This window comes from Bubalus kerabau, chromosome 1, assembly GCF_029407905.1.
Source record: "Bubalus kerabau isolate K-KA32 ecotype Philippines breed swamp buffalo chromosome 1, PCC_UOA_SB_1v2, whole genome shotgun sequence".
NCBI lineage: Eukaryota > Metazoa > Chordata > Mammalia > Artiodactyla > Bovidae > Bubalus > Bubalus kerabau.
In genome coordinates, this window is record NC_073624.1 from 27,098,652 (window position 1) to 27,117,802 (window position 19,151).

General features: G+C 36.7%; 1 protein-coding gene across 2 annotated transcripts in view; it reads right to left on the minus strand.

The window, feature by feature from the left end:
- Positions 1-19,151, minus strand: part of RERG (RAS like estrogen regulated growth inhibitor) — a 134,260-nt gene that overhangs the window by 12,622 nt on the left and 102,487 nt on the right. The window contains exon 3 of one of the 2 annotated variants that reach the window (XM_055571040.1): positions 4,108-4,164. The exons of the other annotated variant lie outside the window; for it this stretch is intronic. Within the exon in view, the coding sequence (XP_055427015.1) occupies positions 4,108-4,164 (57 nt within the window). The remainder of the gene's footprint in view (positions 1-4,107; positions 4,165-19,151) is intronic. 2 annotated transcript variants of the gene reach the window in all.

The window sequence follows — 19,151 nt, forward strand, 5'->3', positions numbered from 1 at the left end:
TGTGCTAGAGTGGGAATTGTACTAACTGGAGTTCTATTGCTGATCTAACCACAAAATAGCCACGTAATCTTGGATAAACTGACTTCATTGGACTTGTTTTATTATTTGCCAAGTGACGATCTCCAAGTTCCTTGCTGTGCCAATATTAACCAGTTCTGCAAGTTGGCTAAGCACCTCTGCTTTAGTATCCAGTTGAGACAATTTGTTCTGAGTGTGTCTCTTTCTTAGTATGAGTTTTTCCAATCAAATGGAACTGTAGTTCAGGTAGGGAGAACCAGTCACAAAATCAGAGCACCAGTGGGTCCAATATGTCTCCCACTTCCCACTCTCATTTGTGTCTGAGCCTTAATCCATTCAAACAGAGTACAATGCCTCCTAAGTAGTGATAGTTTCCCTCTCTCTCTCTCTCCAACTGCCCCCAACACACATAGGTGTGCACACACACACAAGCACACAAACACTCCACAACTGTACATGATCTAAGTCTTTGTATTCTCTACCACGATCAGCATTTTCTGAAGGTAATATGACTGGAAGGTAGAGACTCAGCTCTTTTGGAATCTAAACAGGACACGGAAGCTGTTCCGCACCCAGAAAACTGCTGCCACTTCCATCATGCAGGGAGTTTTCTTGGTTAGATGGTCCAGTCCCAAATTCTATAGGCTTTAGTGTATGTGTGTCTGTGTGTCTGTGTGTCTGCGTGTGTGTGTGTGTGTGTGTGTGTGTGTGTGTGTATGTGCTCAGTCATGTCTGACTCTTCTCCTCTATCCATGGGATTTCCCAGGTTAGAATACTGGAGTGAGTTGACATTTCCTTCTCCAGGGGATCTTCCCAATGTAGGGATCAAATCGGAGTCTCTTGTGTCTCCTGTATTGGCAGGCGGATTCTTTAACACCACCTGAGAATGGGTAGTTTTTAAATGCAATTCACAGACCACTTCTGACCTCTGACAAAGATTTTACTGGTCCATGGTGAAATGAGAAAAATTTAAGGAAAAATAACATTGTCCAATGTCGAGGACTGATTTTTTTCTTAGTTTATATCCTTCAAAACACGTGGATGTTAACAATAGTTCCTTCGTATACGAAAATGGAAGTGCCACTAGAATTTTTAATTCTCCCTCACCCTCTGAGCCCTCCATCTGTAACTGGAATTCTTATGAGAGTTCCTCTCCTTAAAAAAAAAAAAATCTAAAAGTTTGAAAATCACTTGTGCTTATACTAGCAAACAATTTCTTTACAGAATTATCTCAGAGCAATAGATATTCCAGGGCTGTTAATATGCTGAAGGACATTCACAGTCTTCAGCTTCTCATGGAGCAAAAATTCTGTTACAGGTTGAAAAACAGCACTATGTTTTCGAGGACGGCTCTGGATTCAGAATTCAAAACTGTTTTTTGTGTTTTTTTTTTTAACAAATAAGCTACTTTGCTTTCAAAGGTAGCTTTCCTTTTGGGTGGTGGTCTTGAAACTCTCTAATAGTATGAAGTTATGCCCAGGAAGGGCTTCCCAGGTGGCACTAATGGTAGAGAACCTGCCTGCCTATGCAGGAGATACAAGAGACTCAGGTTTTATCTCTTGGTCCATAAGATCCTCTGGAGGAGAGCATGGCAACCCACTCCAGTAGTCTTCCCTGGGAAATCCCATGAACAGAGGAACCTGGCAGGCTACAGTCCATAGCGTCGAAAAGAGTAGGATATGACAGATGCGAATTAGCACACATGCACGCTTGCCCAGGAAATGCTTGGTTCATCTTGAATCAAATGGACTGGAACTCCTCTAGGCTAGAACATTAGTGACTTCTTGTATATGAGTGTTCACACACACACACACACACACACACATCCAGTTTCCAGGGTGACTGAATGAAAGCCTCACCTGCGAGTGAGTCATCTATCTGATACGCCTGAAGTCAGATGAGCCCCCTTGTTGCCTAGCAGCTGCAATTCTTGTGGAGCAGAACAGTACAAGGTCACTCAATAAAGTTTCATTATTCATAGTGAAGGAAGCCCATGGTACAAATAACTGGTGCAGGAGATTTCTATTAATAGCATTTGTTTTTCGGAAGGAATAAAACCAAAGGGAAAATGGTTGACCTAAGACTAATTAAAAAGCAACATTAGTTACCGAAACAAATCTCAGACAGCATTCAAAAATTTTTAAGATCATCTTTTAGAAGCTTCATCTTTTGTTGAGTTGTACTGACATCAATAAATAAAATTAGTATTTTTCTATTAAACTCCCATAAATCATTAAGGTTCTCAGGGGCTATAATCTTTATAAAGCTTATATAAGTAATAAAATTATAAGAGGAGAGTAAGCATTTACATAGATGGGGTAAACAATAGATAAAGATTTTTTTTCAAACCAAGTTCAATGTTTTAGATACAAATATATCATCTTAAGATTAAATTGTGTCTATACTAAAACCATGTCAAAAATTATTGATGTTGAAAAACGTTTTATTTAAAAGCAAAACCAGAGAAGACTAATAAATGTAGAGACATGCTATTCTCTTAGATTAAAAGAGTGGATATCATAAAGCTGTGAATCTTCTCAAAGGAATGTATAATTTTAATGCAATTCCAATCAAAATTATTTCATGCTATGATATAGCTTTAAAAATTGACCTGGAAGAATAAACTAGAGATAGGAGTCAAGATAATTCTGTTAAAAAGTAAAGAAGAAAGGCTTTCTCTACTGAGTATCAACATGTCCTAAGGAACATACAGTTATCAAAAGAGTGTGGTACTGGCATTGGTGTGAAAAGCAAATCTAGAATTGTATCCTTGTGTACATGATTCCATGTATTTTTAAAAGGCAGCATTGAAAGTAGTGGGGAAAGGTGGAGATAATTTAGTAAGTCATAGGAGGACAGTTGGTCAACTCTTTGGGAAAAATGTTGCATCTTTACCTTGTACTTCTTACTACAATCAATTCTATAGATTAAAAAGTTAAGAAGTTAGATAAAATATAAGATCACTCTCTATCCCCTTTCCTGTTCAGTTTCCCTTCATGGCGCTTATCACTATTTGACATATATTTGTTTACTGACTCTTCTCTCTTCACTAAACTGTAAGTTTAACAAAGCCCATGCTTTCCCCTTCTGCCTATTGGTTTATCCTCAGCATCTAGAATCATTTAACTCATAGGAGGCATTTAATACATATTTGTGGGATGAATGAGTGAGAGCAATGAGAGGAGCTCACAAGGGCAAAGAAAGCCCCCTTTTAAGCTGGATGGTGTAAACCTGTAGTAACAAACACAAAAACAGAAAAGAAACTGGGAATCATCTTTACCCATTTCATCGTTCTGAGTAAGGCCAGCTTGGTCTGGGACATTGTGCTTGGTAATAAAATGATGTATGCATTGCCTTCTTCCTCTGGATTTCAACGATGTTGACCTTTACAAAACCAACTAGGGTCCCAAATCATAACAAACAAAAACTCAAAGGCTTAATTCAGAGTCAAACTTAAGCTCAATTTGAAACCCATGGATTTTCAGTGTTATTTTGAAGATGAGAACTAAATAGCTTACCAATAAGGACTCTGCTCTGACTACAAAAAATACAGTTGATGAATACTTCATCCATCAATATTATTGCTACTTTAAAGATCTACAGATATCAACTTTTGCTTCTTTTTTATATTTTAAATAGGCTTAAATCGGATTCATTGGAGAGAAGAGGGGGGAAAACATAGTTTATTTATACATTTTCCCAAAATGAGCATTCACAAGCTTTATATTACTATTATTCTCTTCTCCCCATGCCCTTCTCTCCCATACCCAATTAGCCACACCCATTGCATCCTCTTTCTCCCACTAGAATGATGCTACATTCCTGATGGAAGAGCATCACGTTGTACCCATTTCCTTCTTGTCTCAGGTTTGACCTGATTTCTTCATCTATGCATTAAAATCCTGCAGAGTTCTAAGCACAGACAGCATACAACACACATCCATCTTCTTACAGGGCTCTTTGCGTGATTTGATAAAGCACTTCTCAAACAGCTGCAAGATGCTTAAAAATGTTGCAACAGAAAATGTCATTCTTTCTTTCAGGTCAAAACTTTGATTGGAGAGGAGGATGAAACAAAATTTGACCTACCGAGGGTGGGATCATATTCCCAGATGAACCGTTTGGTCAAAAATCTCACTACAAGAGCTGTGGGAAAAAAGAACAACATTTCAATCAAATTTGTTAATTTTCTTCATAGCTTTTAACCCTCTTCCAGAAAGAGGAATAGCCCATAAAACTATATGTGTTTTATGGTTCTTTGGCAAATAAACTCAATATATCTATTTATGTTTATTCAAATATTTTAAAATTTCATATTGTGGCCTAAAAATTGGTATAATGTTTTAATGGTTTGTTGTACCTTAATGAACAGCTTAGATTTTTTTCCTTTAATCCTGTAGCTGAAAATATCACAGTGTGAAAATGCACACATACTCAATTTTTAGCAAAACAATGAATTCAACCATAAAGCATCACAATACTGGTGTCTAAAGTTTGAATAGTGATAATGATTGATACAGGTCTTAAAATGTGATTATTTTTACTGTAATGAAAAGATATTTGTATCATGCTGCTGCTTCTGCTTAATCGCTTCAGTCATATCTGACTCTTTATGCGACCCTATGGACTGTCCCATGCCAGGCTCCTCTGTCCATGGGATTCTCTAGGCAACAGTATTAGATTGGGTTGCCATGCCTTCCTCCAGGGGATCTTCCTGACCCAGGGATTGAACCTGGATCTCCTGCATTGCAGGCAGATTCTTTACCACTGAGTCACCAGGGAAGCCCCATTTGTACTATAAAAATACTCAAAATTAAGGATTTTATTAGTGAATCATTAAAGCCCATCAAAAGTAAAGCTGATGAGGTAGTTATAGAAAGAATCAGGATCTGGACTTATGCTAAGCACCTCACTTCCATGATTTCCTCGACCAGTACTTCATCCCTGTGAGGCAGGCACTAGGATTGACCCCATTTTTCAGATAAGGAAACCGAGGCTCTGAGAGCTTAACTCATTTAACTAAGCTCATCTAGCCAGTTAGTGGCTGAGCCAGGATGTGACTCCAAAAAGGCTATTTCCAAAACCTGTAATTTCTCAATTGTCTAATACTGATTTTAAGGCTGAGGCCATCTGGCTAATACTTAACTAGAAGATGAGTCAGACAGAGTGAGGCTGAGAGAGGTGGATTCTATTATTCTTAAAAAACTGATGGGACAAATGCTGGACATTTTCTTAGACTTGTATTATAGTTGAAAACAATGGTTTTTAATCTACAAAAAAAGTTCTTTTGGAGGAGAGCATCACTGATACTTTAGAATGAAAGCTTTGGATTCTTTCCCTGGAGAAATGTATATACACACAGTCTAGTATATAATTTCAGCAGTCTCACTAGCCCTTTGAATACCCTCATGGTCTTCCTGGGATCTCATTGACCCTAACTAAAGAATCAGTGTTTACTGAAATTACATTATTTATTTTTACTGAAATGCCCTGTATGTAGTATTCTAAAGATACTCCTTGGAGAAATAAGACTATTTAATTGAAAGGCACTGTCAGTCTTTCCTCTTCCTACTGCCTCTGTTAAGATCAACAGAGATATATACTCCCTGCCAAGGTGGCCTATATGAGAGATTGCAGTGCAAATAGCAATGAAAACTTCATGAGACAGACCACAAGGATACGTGGCTTGGCTGTAGACCGAAAGCTGCAATGTTCTTTCTAATTACAGAGTGTGAGGCTGGATTTGAGCCAAAATATTTGCAGTGCCAAAAGTAGCAAGGCCACTGACCCTGTGGTACTTCCCACAGTGCATGTACTTGTGGTTTTATCTTCAATTTGCAGAGTCTGTCACCATTCACTCTCTTGAGACTGAGTCATTTAAAATTTTTTTTTGCATGCAAGAAGTAGAAAGCTCTAGACAGAATTTTTCTGCTTTTCAGTTGTCAGTGTTAGTAAACATAACTGCCTGCAGTATTCAAAGCATTTCACATTTTTGTTGTAATATGGAGTTTTAGCTTGAAAGTTTGTGACCTAGCAAAATTCATTTATCTGGCATCTTTAAGCCATGAGCTATTAAAATTAACAAAATTTCTCATACAACTGAAGTTTGAAGTACCTTGGTTCCTAGACCATTTAAACTTTAATAATTTTTCAAAGAAATCTTTCTAAAATATTTTAGACATGCCACTACCTTTCAAAACCTAGTATACTGAATAGAACTAAATCACTTTTAAATGTCTAGATCTTAGTTAAGAATCTATTAGTGTCCTGTGTAGTTGTGGAAATACTTCTAGAAGCTGCAGAGTGGTAGAGGCAGAACAATTCTAAAGTGCTATGGCTCTTGAATGATTTTAGTTTCTGGTTCTATAAATATATTTTTCATATTGTGTGTGTTCTTAGTTAGTTGTGTCTGACTCTTTGCAACCCAATGGACTGTAGCCCACCAGGCTCCTCTGTCCATGGAATTTTTCAGGCAAGAATACTGGAGTGGTTTGCCATTTCCTTCTCTAGGGAGTCTTCTTGACCCAGGGATTGAACTCGCATCTCCTGGGTCTCCTGAATTGCCAGGTGGATTCTTTCCACTGAGCCACCTGGGAAGCCTGCATCACACGTGATAGGCATTTGACACACAGGAGGCAAAAGGAGAAGAGGGCAGCAGAGGACGAGATTGTTAGATAGCATCACCGACTCAATGGCTATGAATCTGAGCAAACTCCATGAGATAGTGAAGGACTGGGGAGCCTGGTGTGCTGCAGTCCAAGGTGGGGTGGTCCCAAGAAGCTGGACATGACTTAGGGATCGAACAACAACAACAAATAATCCAGTAAACAATTGAGACAAAGATTTTTGAACATACCAAGCTTATATTCTACTAGGAGACAGATTAAAAAAAATAAATAAATTATATAGTCTGTTAGAGGTGGTGAGTGCTAAGGGATGAAAGGGGGAGAGTAAAGTAAGAGGGATTCCACATTGGGAGATGAAGGTGTGAGAGTTGCTATTTAAGATTGGGTGACCAGGGTAATTCTTGCTGAGAAGCTGATAGAAGAAAGAGATGAGGGAATATATGTGGGGGGAATAGTATTTCAAAAAGAGGGAACAGCCATTGCAAAGGTCCTAAAACAGGAATAAGCACTTGATATGCTCAAGGAACATTAAGCAAGCCAGTATGGCTAAAGTAGAATGAACAAGAGCAAGCAAAGCTGATTAGATTATTTCCTTCAGTCATGCCTTCCCCTTCCATAAATCTACCATCAACATCACCACCCTCACCACTACTACTAATAATTAAAACAACTAAAATGCTTCTTTGTTATTATCATTATTGTTATCATTTTACTTGATTCCTTCTTTAGAATGTATATTTCATGAAGGCATGGGATCTGCTTTGTTCATCACTATTTTCTAGTGTCTGGCACATGTAGACTTAAATATACTAATACTTGCTGAATAGAAGAAAAAAGATGTATCAATCCACCATTCACTCCTCTTAATAGTTAAGTAATAACCCAGTCATCGAGAGAATAAGCAGAAAAATTAACCCAAGAGAATTTATAGCAGAATCATGCTATAATGTTTTCCTAAAATGTCATGTAAATATACAAGCTGAAATGTCTATTTTATGATGCTTATACAAATTACATTTCTTAAAGTTTATTAAAACTGTAAAATTGATCTAATTATCTTTTAAATATTCTGTGGTTTCCATCCCAACAATCCCGAGCAAAGGTCTTCTTTTGATGTAAAATGGTGGTATTGATAATAATTACTTCCACTAAGAGTCTGACATATGGTTTTGTTTTTTCCTAAGTTTTAAGGTTTGACATATTTGATTAGTTACAAGTAAGTCTCTGTATTATAAAATATCTTATTTTCTCCCCATTGCCTTGAAAACCCATAACTTTCCGTTAAATAAGTAAAATATCTCTAATTTAGAGAGTAACATTTTCCTCATTTTGCCTAAATTATAACCTACTTGAGTAATTCTTCTTTACATGTGGTTTATTTTTGGTATTCCTGGCACTAAATTTCATAATTATCAATGAAAGCTAGTTTTCAGTGAAATGGAAAATTCACTAAGTAGAATTTGATCCAAAGAAATTTATTAAAATTATTAAAAGTGACATCAAGGTAATAAATAAATAGGATAAAAATTCTGTTTAAAAGCAAGAGTTAGCAGGTAAAATTTCTACATTAAAATAGTCGAACTATTTCTAAAGGTTAACAAGGCTGGGCCAGTTATACAAAATAATTCCTGATGTCATTATCACAAAGAAGCAGACATTAGAAGTATCAGCTTTAAGGATTAGAATAATATTTTTAAATGAAAAATGACCAGATATAATCTGCGCAGTAGACTAGCTTTTAAAAAGAAATGAACTTTTCAAAGTAAATGAAAACTAACACCCATGATATTCTTCCACTCTAAAAATAGTTAAGAGATATCCTTAAAAGACATTCAGAAAGAACTTTCAAAGGTTACTTTTTTAGCTCATATTCTTAAAAAAAAGTCCTGTTATATCATTATTTTTCACTTATACAATCAGGAAATAGCCTAATTAATAAGGTATCTGATACAATTGTTTCATAAGACACTTAGGTGTACTCAACTCCCTAAATATTTGTGATCATTGTCATTTCTATATTCTCTTAAGGACGTATTCTTATTATTAAAAATATAGTCTTTTTGTCTGAAAGGAACTTTTATCTCTTTGTGGATGTGTATTGAATGTGTTCTCAGTTAAAGCAGTTGCCAATTACTTGTCCTCTCCAAACTCTGGCTTTCTCATAAATAATATAAGGATAAGAGCATCACCCTGTAGTTTGTGGATCCTCACTCTCATCTCCTCTGCAACATGAATTTCAGTCACTTTTCATAGCACTCCTTACATCACCTCAGGAGACTGACTGTACTAAACTAACATACAAATTCATCTCTTAATGCTTCTAATCACATTGTTACTGCTGCTTTGAAAGTCTTTATCCAACTAGTGAAATCCTAATCATCCTTCAAAATCTAACCCAAATATAACCTCCTGTATGAAAGCTTTCCTTTCTGTATCAATTAGCAATTGCCATTTAACAAATATATTTCAAAGCTCAGCAGCATATAAGAATAAGCATTTATTATAGGAAAGTTACCATGTGCTTATAGGATTTTGAGCAATTGATTGAAGAAAAGAATTCAGCTGAAAAGTGTTTTAAATGGCTAGGTCAGAATTTTTAGGATAGGAAAAGAATTTTGTTTAATTGAGAGTACTTCAACGAATACTAATTTTCACCTGCCATTTTGGATAACTTTTGAACTTGCCATTGATCCTGGTAACACACTGAGTGAAAATTCTTGACGTCATATATATGCTAAGATGGTGCTTATTATCTTGTCTATTCACATCATAATGAAAACTTATTATGAATAATATGTGTTAAGTGATGTATGTGGTTTTTGTTTGTAACCTGCAGGACTTTCATTAAAAAATATATTTACTTCCAAATTGTAAAACCAGGTAACTTTTAAATAATTTTAAATGACTTTCTACAAGCGTCTACTAAATTTAGGACAATTACTTCACAAAGAATTTTAATCATTCTGTGAAAAACTAAAAATTTTGTTATAGGAAAAGAAAGGAAATATGGGCAATATTAGCACAATCAAAGTCCATTCTGGGTTGTAAGTATATTTGCCACTTGTTATCTGAATGATTTTTTTTAATTTTTTTGCAACAAATTTTTTCAGTGTTTAAATGAATATAAAAAAGATTAAAAACCATGAAAAGACATTATAATAAACTTACACAGTATCCTAAATTTGAAACGTCTCAATATTGTAATGCATAGAAGATAGAATATCTCTTTTCTTCTTCCTCCTCCTCTGCACTTCATCACACTACATACAATGTAACCACTTGGCCAGCAAAAATGAGAAGAAATGGTGATTACCAAGATTAAATGGGTGGCAAAAATCAATACTAAATTGCTTTCAGCTTGAATTTTATGATATATAGGGAAGATATCACAATAAGTAAAGTATTTGAAAAATAATGGAAAAGGATGAAAGAATTCAATACCACTTGGGAATTGTTTTCTCACTCTACTAAGCACAACATCAATCTAAACAATATCATAAAGATTATAAAGGGAAGATAGTAAAAAAATAGTGTCGTTTTTTTCCATATTGTTATCAAGTTTTATTTATTGAGTGTGTGCTCTCAGGTTGGTGCTGTGCTATATCTTTACATGTCTATCTTTACTCTTCATTGCTCCACAGCATGGGACACATATAGTATAGGATGTGACTATGCATATAGATACACCTATATATAGGTATGTGTGTACTTCACAGAAGAAACTGAAGCTCAGATTAGTTACATTCCTTCCTGAAATATGTACCAACTCCTGTCTGACACCAGGAACCACATTCTTTCAGTGTATCACCCTCATTCATTCAGTGGATGATGCTGCTTCTTTTTTTTTTTAATACAGATGAGGAATTTGCCACTGGAAACTCTTATTGGCGTCCTCCTCTTCTGTTACTAAACTCTTAATTTGAAAAATTTCTGGGAGAAAGGTGTATGTATTTTACATATAGGTTCCATTTTGAAGAAAATACATTCTTTAGTTACCTAACACTGCTTTTGTGACAAAAAAGGGATCAAAACTGTGGTGAAAATAAAGGCTTGAAATGTCTCTAGAAAAAAATGAGTTTCTAGACACATGCTTCTGAACATTCCTGGGCTTCTTTTATCACTTCCGTATGAAGCAGTGACCCACTCTTTTCATTCTAACACACAGACAATGTAATCATCTTCATGGTATATTTCGCTTCATCTGAATGTGGTTGGTGGTTGTTTTTGTTGTTCAGTCACTCAGTTGGGTCCGACTCTTTGTAGCATGGACTGCAGCATGCCAGGCTTCCCTGTCCTTCACTGTCTCCTGGAGTTTGCTGAAATTCATGTCCATTGAGTCAGTGATGCCATCCAATCATCTCATCCTCTGTCACCCCCTTTGCCACCTATTTATTACAATTTTACATACAATGCAGAGATCCTCACTTATTTTGAGTGTTCTGTAAATGATTTCAGGGCTTCCCTGGTAGCTCAGCTTATAAAGAATGCTCCAACAATGCAGGATACCCCAGTTTGATTCCTGGGTTGCGAAGATCCCCTGGAGAAGGGATAGGCTACCCAGTCCAGTTTTCTTGAGCTTCCCTGGTGGGTCTGATGGTAAAGAATCTGCCTGAAATGTGGGAGACTTGGGTTTGATCCCTGGGTTGGGAAGATCACCTGGAAAAGGGCATGGCAACCCACTGCAGTATTCTGGCCTGGAGAATCCCCACAGAGGAGCCTGGTGGGCTACAGTCCATGGGGCCACAAAAGAGTCAGACATGACTGAGTAACTCAGCACAGCACATAAATGATTTCAGGCTGGTCCTTTTTTAACATTTTTCACCCTGCCCAAAGAAGCTAAAACCTAGTAAGCATATTATGTAGGTAACCCAGAATGGAACTAAATCAAAGAAAGGGATATTGAAATATGTATTTAGAAATCAATGAACTCATAGATAGTTACTGCTCACTAGAGCATTTCTATTTATAGTAACTAGTGAAATATCACTTCCTCTTTCAAGTTTTCCTTGACTTTCCCAAGCCATAATCACTGCCCATGGTGATACGAAATTGTCATTTGTTTCTTCTCTCTTATAGAATGTGCACAACTGCCATGCAAAATATTCACTTATATTCCTGTATGTCTTACAAATTGTGAATAATCTGAGGTCAGAGATTAAGCCTTGTTCCCCTTTGTCTCCTGGGGCTGGAATACTGTCTGATACATAATATGTGCTCAATAAATATTTAAACAGATGAATGAGGAAACAATTAAAATCTGGATAAACTATTTGACCCCCATATTACTACTGTACTCAAGTCAGTACTCTAGTGTGCTTTTATTATTTGCAAAAATCTTCTTTACGGTGGAACTTCCATTGACTATAAGGCATCACTTCTCAGGTTCAATGCCTAGTTCTGATGCCTATTGAAAATCTGATTGGTCAACCTCGAGACCCATCAGGTCCCTTCTTTTGGGCCAGAGGGAACCACTGTCCTAGACCTCTTATTACCATCACCCCTAACACCAAACCTTCAGTGGTCATAAGCTTCAGAGAAATAAAAATGAGCTTATTTACAAAAGCAGGTTGAGTTCTACTCTAGATCTGGGTAGACAGCTTATTGCTGAATAAATTAATTTTGTAGAACTCAGTACCCAGTTAATAACTATATGAGCTGTTGGATTAAAGTATATATACTTTTAGGAACACCATTAAGTAGATTTTAGCTATTATTTAAATAAAGACATTAATGGGATTTCTGGAATGGTAACTACCAAAAGGGAGTTTATATTGAATATTGACTACAAGCTTATTTATTTCTCATAAGCACTCTCAAAAGTAGGAATTAACGTTCCTATTTTACACATAAGAGACCTGAACTGAAAAGTAATAAACATGTCTGTTTTGCAGAGCAGGCAAGTGACAGAACTGGATTGAACCGGGTTCATTTACTCTAAAATGCATGCTTTTTCTAATGTCCAATATTTACCACTATATTTTAATATTTCTATGAATATGATTTAATTCTGAGTGGTTGAAATTGTTTTCCCTATGAGCTTACATCTGACAAAGAAGCATGCTTTGAAAAGTGCATTTTTTGACTAGATTTCTTCATCCAGAGTGGAGGGAATATCCATGACCAGAAACCATGGCAACATAGAAAGAGAATATCAATTTCAAGATGCAAGAAGGAAACTTTTACATAAATAAGATTTTTGTTTTTCTCTTGAAAAGGTCTTTAAAAGATGCAGCAAAGGGGAAAAAAAGACAGGTATGTAATGATACAGACATAAATTAGTATGTGATAAACAACTGTTTTCTTACTCGTTTCCTCTGTCATTAACAAGTTCCTTCTTTCAGTGATGCAAATGGGGTGTCAGGGAACATGGTAGGCAGCAAAGGGGACAGCACAGAAAATAAGATGCAGTTCCTATTTTTGAGAAGCTTAGAATTTGTACTTTTGCATATTCCAGGAAAAATCAAAAGACATGCAGCTAATTTAGAGTATTATCTAATTTGAGTCCTGTTATGATGCCCAGGTAAATGAAAGGAGGCCAGACTGAGGTGAGTTTAACCAACTTAAGTGCTTCAAAGTGAGAAAGCCTTGTGTTTTCCAGAAAGGAAAGTGTAAGAGACAAAATCAGAGTAATATGTATAAATTGTCAATCCTGTGACTGCTTCTGTTCCATCTTCAAGATGGATGGGGTTTGGCTAAAAGGTAAGAGGAAGTTCAGTTTTATCTTCTTCCTCCCTCACCTGGACCTCTATCATCCTCCTGTCAAATTAAGCTTCCAAATCAAATTCCCCTATTCTCCCCACCTCCATCCCACCTGGATCTGACACTTCTGTACCTTACTCCTGGGTCTCTCTTGAACCGCCAACCCAAGGTTCTGTTCTTCCTTTTAGCAGTCTTCTCTTTCTGTGACTACACTAACCTCACCCAAGAAACATGGGCCACTGTGCCTCAAATCAAGGAGAAAACTATGCAAATCTCAGCACAGGGAATTGATCTAGAAAGACCTGTGGGGGCCAGCACACTTCTTTGAAATCTGGGCTTGACAGTTGTTAAGTGATGGCTGAAACCGAGAATATGGCACTGTGGAATCTTAGGACCCCTATTCAAAGGGGCTAAAAGCGCTTTCTGAACTGAGAAATTTAACTGAAAAGGGATAGAGATAGGCTGGACTGGAAATGAGATGTCAAAAAAGCACCAGGAAATTGTGCGACTTGAAATGTCAGGGTTTTTTTTTTTAATTTTTGTAAATTTTATTGAAGTATGGTTGATTTACAACGTTGTGTTAATTTTTGCTGCCCAGCAAAGTGATTTTGTTATACACATTTATATATTCTGTTTTATCTTCTGAGCTGTCCGATCTTACAGAGGGGTGCAGAGCAAGAAATGTATGCACAGAATTCAGATTTCAGATAGAATTACTAATATCTAAATTTAGTAATTTTCAAATGCTTCTCCATCTGGTTCTCTCATTAAGTCTTTCTCTCCTCCCCACAGATATGAGTTTTAAACACATTTATTTAATCATTAAATATTTACTGATCACTGTGCTAGACATGAAAGAAAGCAAGATTGAGAGGATTCCCTAAGCAAGATCTTTGCAGTGACTTCATATTAGACCTAAATTGAGAGCTGAGTCTTGGATGAATTGAAAGTGTGCTAACTTAGGGAGAGCACCGTGAGCAAAGAGCATCATGTTCAAAGGCCTAGACATGAGAGACTCTGGTTGGTTTAGGAGTGCAAGTGGCTCAGGGTAGGTTGAGTGGTATGTGGGTGGAACTATGTAGGGGTTAGTTTGTGAGGAGCTTATACATCACATTGAAGACCTTGAATTTTACTCTGAAGTCTATGGGCACACAGATTCTGAGTAGAAAGGTGGGCCTAATTTGAGCTGCTTACCTATAGAAACTGTTCACTGACTAGCTGTAGAGAGTGATAGAGGGACTGGTCCATATGGAATAAAAGTATAGGAGTAGCACTAGTCTCTGAGGCAGAATATAATGAAAAAATCAGTTAGGAGCAGGTGAGATTGGACTTGAATGTGAGACATTAATGACAATATCCAGGTAGAGAAATATTATCTCTCCTTCCATCCATCCATCCATCCATCCATCTATCTTATATCCTTTCATTCATTCACTCATCTATCATACATTCAATGTATGTCTATTAAATACCTGTCATATCCCAGTTACAGGTAAGCATTGTCCCACAGGCAGCTGACATCACAGCATGAAGCTGAACAGAATTGATCACTGCTAGAATGATCTAGGGATTTGCAAATGCAAAGGGCATGGTTAAGATGACCCATGTAGAAAGTTTAAAATAAGAACAGAGAACTGAGCACAGAACTCTATCTTCAGTCTCATCTTAATGCTGAATTGGTTCTCTCATTCTTTCACTTCCTATTTTCTTCTCCATGTCAACTCCTCAAATTTCTAGCTGAACTAAAAAACTGAACAGATCAAGTCAGAGGACAAAAATTTGTTCATATAGTTTCTGAAGCAGTACCACCCCCAATCCTTTACTCCCTGTTCCATTTCCTGTGATGGTCAAAATAAACTGAAATAAAAAAATTGAAGCCCCATAAAAACATGGAAATTGAGCAATTTAATGGAAATTTAAAATTAATGCAATATAAAAGTGGGTGCTTTATAATGCCAGAAGTTCAGATGAGAAGTAAATTGGTTCCAGATGGGGGTCTAAGTATTGCTTTTAAATTATTATTTGTTTAAGCCTGAAAATTTTGACTTGTCCTGTATTCTGACAAAAATATCACTTTGACTAAGAGTTACAAAATTAATGTCAGTTCTCTATACAGGGAAATTCTTAAAGATAAATGGTGTAATCTTCAAGAATTATTAGAGATGCTTTTGTATCTGGAAACCTAGCCACGGAGTCTAGCTTCAGTGCATTTCAAGTCTTGAAAATTGACTTATTTTGCTATGGAATGGTAAGGGAAGGATTTGGTACTGACAATAGGGCTTTAGGATGACAAATCAGAATGGGGAAAATGGCAGGACCATGACTTGTAATACTTAATGTTTGATAGACAGTAGAGGTTTGAGGATGCTTATAAAGAATGTAAAATAAAAAAAAAAACCAATTTTAAATTAAAAATTAGCTTGTATGATTGACTAACAATAAATTCTTCCTGAATTTAACTTGAAAATAGTAACAAGAGAAGTTAACTTTGAAATATGGTAATCAACTGATTTGGTTTTGTTTCCTAGTTTGTATTTGAAAGTTAATAAGTGAAAAGCTTTGGGTTCTGTGCCAAGGAATTCAAACCAGCTTTATATAAGTTGGAAATTATTATTCATTTCAACTATAATTTAATTGTAAGTGATGCTTAAGAAATAAGTCACTAAATATCCTAGGCTATAGTTTTTAATTTAATAATTTATAATTATTTTCATTAGAATAATATTTCATACCAAGGCACTATATTGAAATAGAATTATGTATCTTATATTAAGGATTTTTCTAAATTTATCAAAGGATTTGATCATAAACTTTGAATTTTTAATTTTTACTCATTTTTGGAAGAGGAACACGTTTGGTGTTAATTTCTGAGTTTCTTTTTCTGTGCTTGTATTACTAGAACACCCAAGAAATTGGCAACTGGAAATGTATAGAATTTGTGGGAGCATTAAAGTGATTCAGAGTGACTCAGTATCCCAGACAAGCAGAAGAATATCTCATATGATCCCCACCGAATGCCTTCTTTTATAAAGAACCAAGTATCTTGCAATTTATTCTGCTTTCACATGGCCTCTGCTCCAGACTCATTTTGCCTCCTGCCTATATGGGCTAAGATCATGGCATCCGGTCCCATCACTTCATGGCAAATAGATGGGGAAACAGAGGAAACAGTGGCTGACTTTATTTTTTTGGGCTCCAAAATCACTGCAGATGGTGACTGCAGCCATGAAATTAAAAGACGTTTACTCCTTGGAAGGAAAGTTATGACCAACCTAGACAGCATATTAAAAAGCAGAGACATTACTTTGCCAACAAAGGTCCATCTAGTCAAGGCTATGGTTTTTCCAGTAGTCATGTATGGATGTGAGAGTTGGACTATAAAGAAAGCTGAGTGCTAAAGAATTGATGCTTTTGAACTGTGGTATTGGAGAAGACTCTTGAGAGTCTCTTGGATTGCAAGGAGATTCAATCAGTCCATCCTCAAGGAGATCAGTCCTGGGTGTTCATTGAGGGACTGATGTTGAAGCTGAAACTCCAATACTTTGGCCACCTGATATGAAGAGCTGACTCATTTGAAAAGACCCTGATGCTGGGAGAGATTGAGGGCAGGAGGAGAAGGGGATGACAGAGGATGAGATGGTTAGATGGCATCACCGACTCAATGGATATGAGTTTGGGTAGGCTCCGGGAGTTGGTGATGGACATGGAAGCCTGGAGTGCTGCAGTTCATGGGGTCACAAAGAGTTGGACATGACTGAGCGACTGAAGTGAACTGAAATTAATAGCCTTAAATAAGAGGCTGTGCCTATGACTCTAGTCTAGGGGTCTCACCTCTAGCAGTTGGGTGTCTCCATTTGTAGCCCCATCATCACTCCTACAGGTACCTTCATAACCTCATAAGATAAAACCAAAACATGGGGCCTTAAAAAGTCACAATGTACATGGAGAACTAGAGCCTGGCAAAATAAGAGTGTAACTAATAGGAGCTGTGAGTGATTGGACTGGAAAAGGACCCACATTATAAAGAGCTAAGACATTTCCAATTAGGTTTAAAATGATACCAAGCTAAGACAGTGTAAGATGATGAGAAGCCATTAACATAGGATAAACACAAAGATGACATGATGGCTTTTTGTTTTACAAAAGTCACTGCTGTTTCAGTGCCAAGATGAACTAGGGGGATGTAGGTAAAGCTGGAGATAGGAGGACTGGTGAAGGAGCTATTTTAGTACTATAGAAGAAAAAATAAAAAGACAGAATGACTGCTCCTTCACTCCTATCCACTAGTAAATCTGTCAAGTCATAATTGGAATTCTATGTGACCTTTTCAGTCTGACGTCTTTCCCTAGCAATGTACATTTTAACTTCTTCAGTGTCAGGCCCTGGCTTGTGAGCTTATTCCATTGTATGGGTATACTATAGCGTATCCAGTCACCAACTGAAGAACATCTTGGACGCTTCCAATTTTTGGCAATTATGTTTTGATCATGAATATTCACATGAAGGTGTTTATGTAACAGAAGTTACCAGACAATTTGGGTGAATATTTAGGAGTACAATTGCTGGATCATAGTAGGATTCTGTTGTGTTTGGTTGCTAAGTTGTTTCTGACTTTTTTGCAACACCATGGACAGTAGCCCGCCAGGCTCCTTTGTTCATGGAAATTTCCAGGCAAGAATACTTGAGTGGGTTGCCATTTCCTTCTCCAGGGAAACTTCCCAGCCCAGAGATTGAACCCACATCTGTGTCTCTGCATTGGCAGATGGATTCGTTGCCACTGAGCCATCTGGGAAGCCTCCTCCATTGTTTCAGGTTATAGTAAATCTTGAAGTCGGGTGGTATCAGTTCAGTTTGGTTCTCCTTCAGTACTGTGTTGGCTATTCTGGGTCTTTTCCCTCGCCACATAAACTTTAGGATTAGTTTGTCTATGTTCACAAAATAGCCTTGAGACTTTGAATGGTACTGTAGTGAATCTTTAGGTTGAGTTGAGGAAAACTGTCATCTTGACAATATTGAGTCTTCCTATCCATAAACATGGAGTTTTTTAGTTTTGGGGTTTTTAAAATCAGAGTTTAGTAGTTTTCTCCTATACATCATAAATATATTTATTATGTATCTACTCAATTGTTTCATTTTTGGGGTGCTAATAAAAATTATATTATGCTTTTAGTTTCAAATCCCACTTGTTCTTTGCTAGTATAAGGGCTTCCCTGGTGGCTTAGATGGTAAAGAATCTGCCTGCAATGCAGAAGACCCTGGTTCAATTTCTGGGTTGAGAAGATCCTCTGGAGGAGGATATGGAAACCCACTTCAGTATTCTTGCCTGGAGAATCCCCATGGACAGAAGAGCCTGATAGGCTATAGTCCATGGGGTTGCAAAGAGTAGGACACGACTGAGCAACTAAGCACATTGCTGGTGTAAAGGAAGACAATGGACTTTTGTATTTTAATCTCATATGCTGCAACCTTGCTATAATCATTTATTATATCCAAGAGGTTTCTTTCTTTTTGTCTACTTTTGGAGATTTTCTACATATATGATGATGTCATTGTGAACAAAGACAGTTTAGTTCTTTCTTTCCAATCTATTTCTACTCTTTTCTTGCCTTATTGCATTTTCTAGAACATTCTATACTGTGGAAAAGGAGTGGTGAAAAGAATCATTTTTTCCCTTGTTTTTGATTTTAGCAAGAAAACTTCTAGTGTCTCACCATTAATTATAATGTTTGCTGTTGGTTTTTTGTGGATATTCTTCTTTAAGTTGAGGAAGTTCCTCTCTATTCCTAGGTTGCTGAGAGTTTTCAGCAT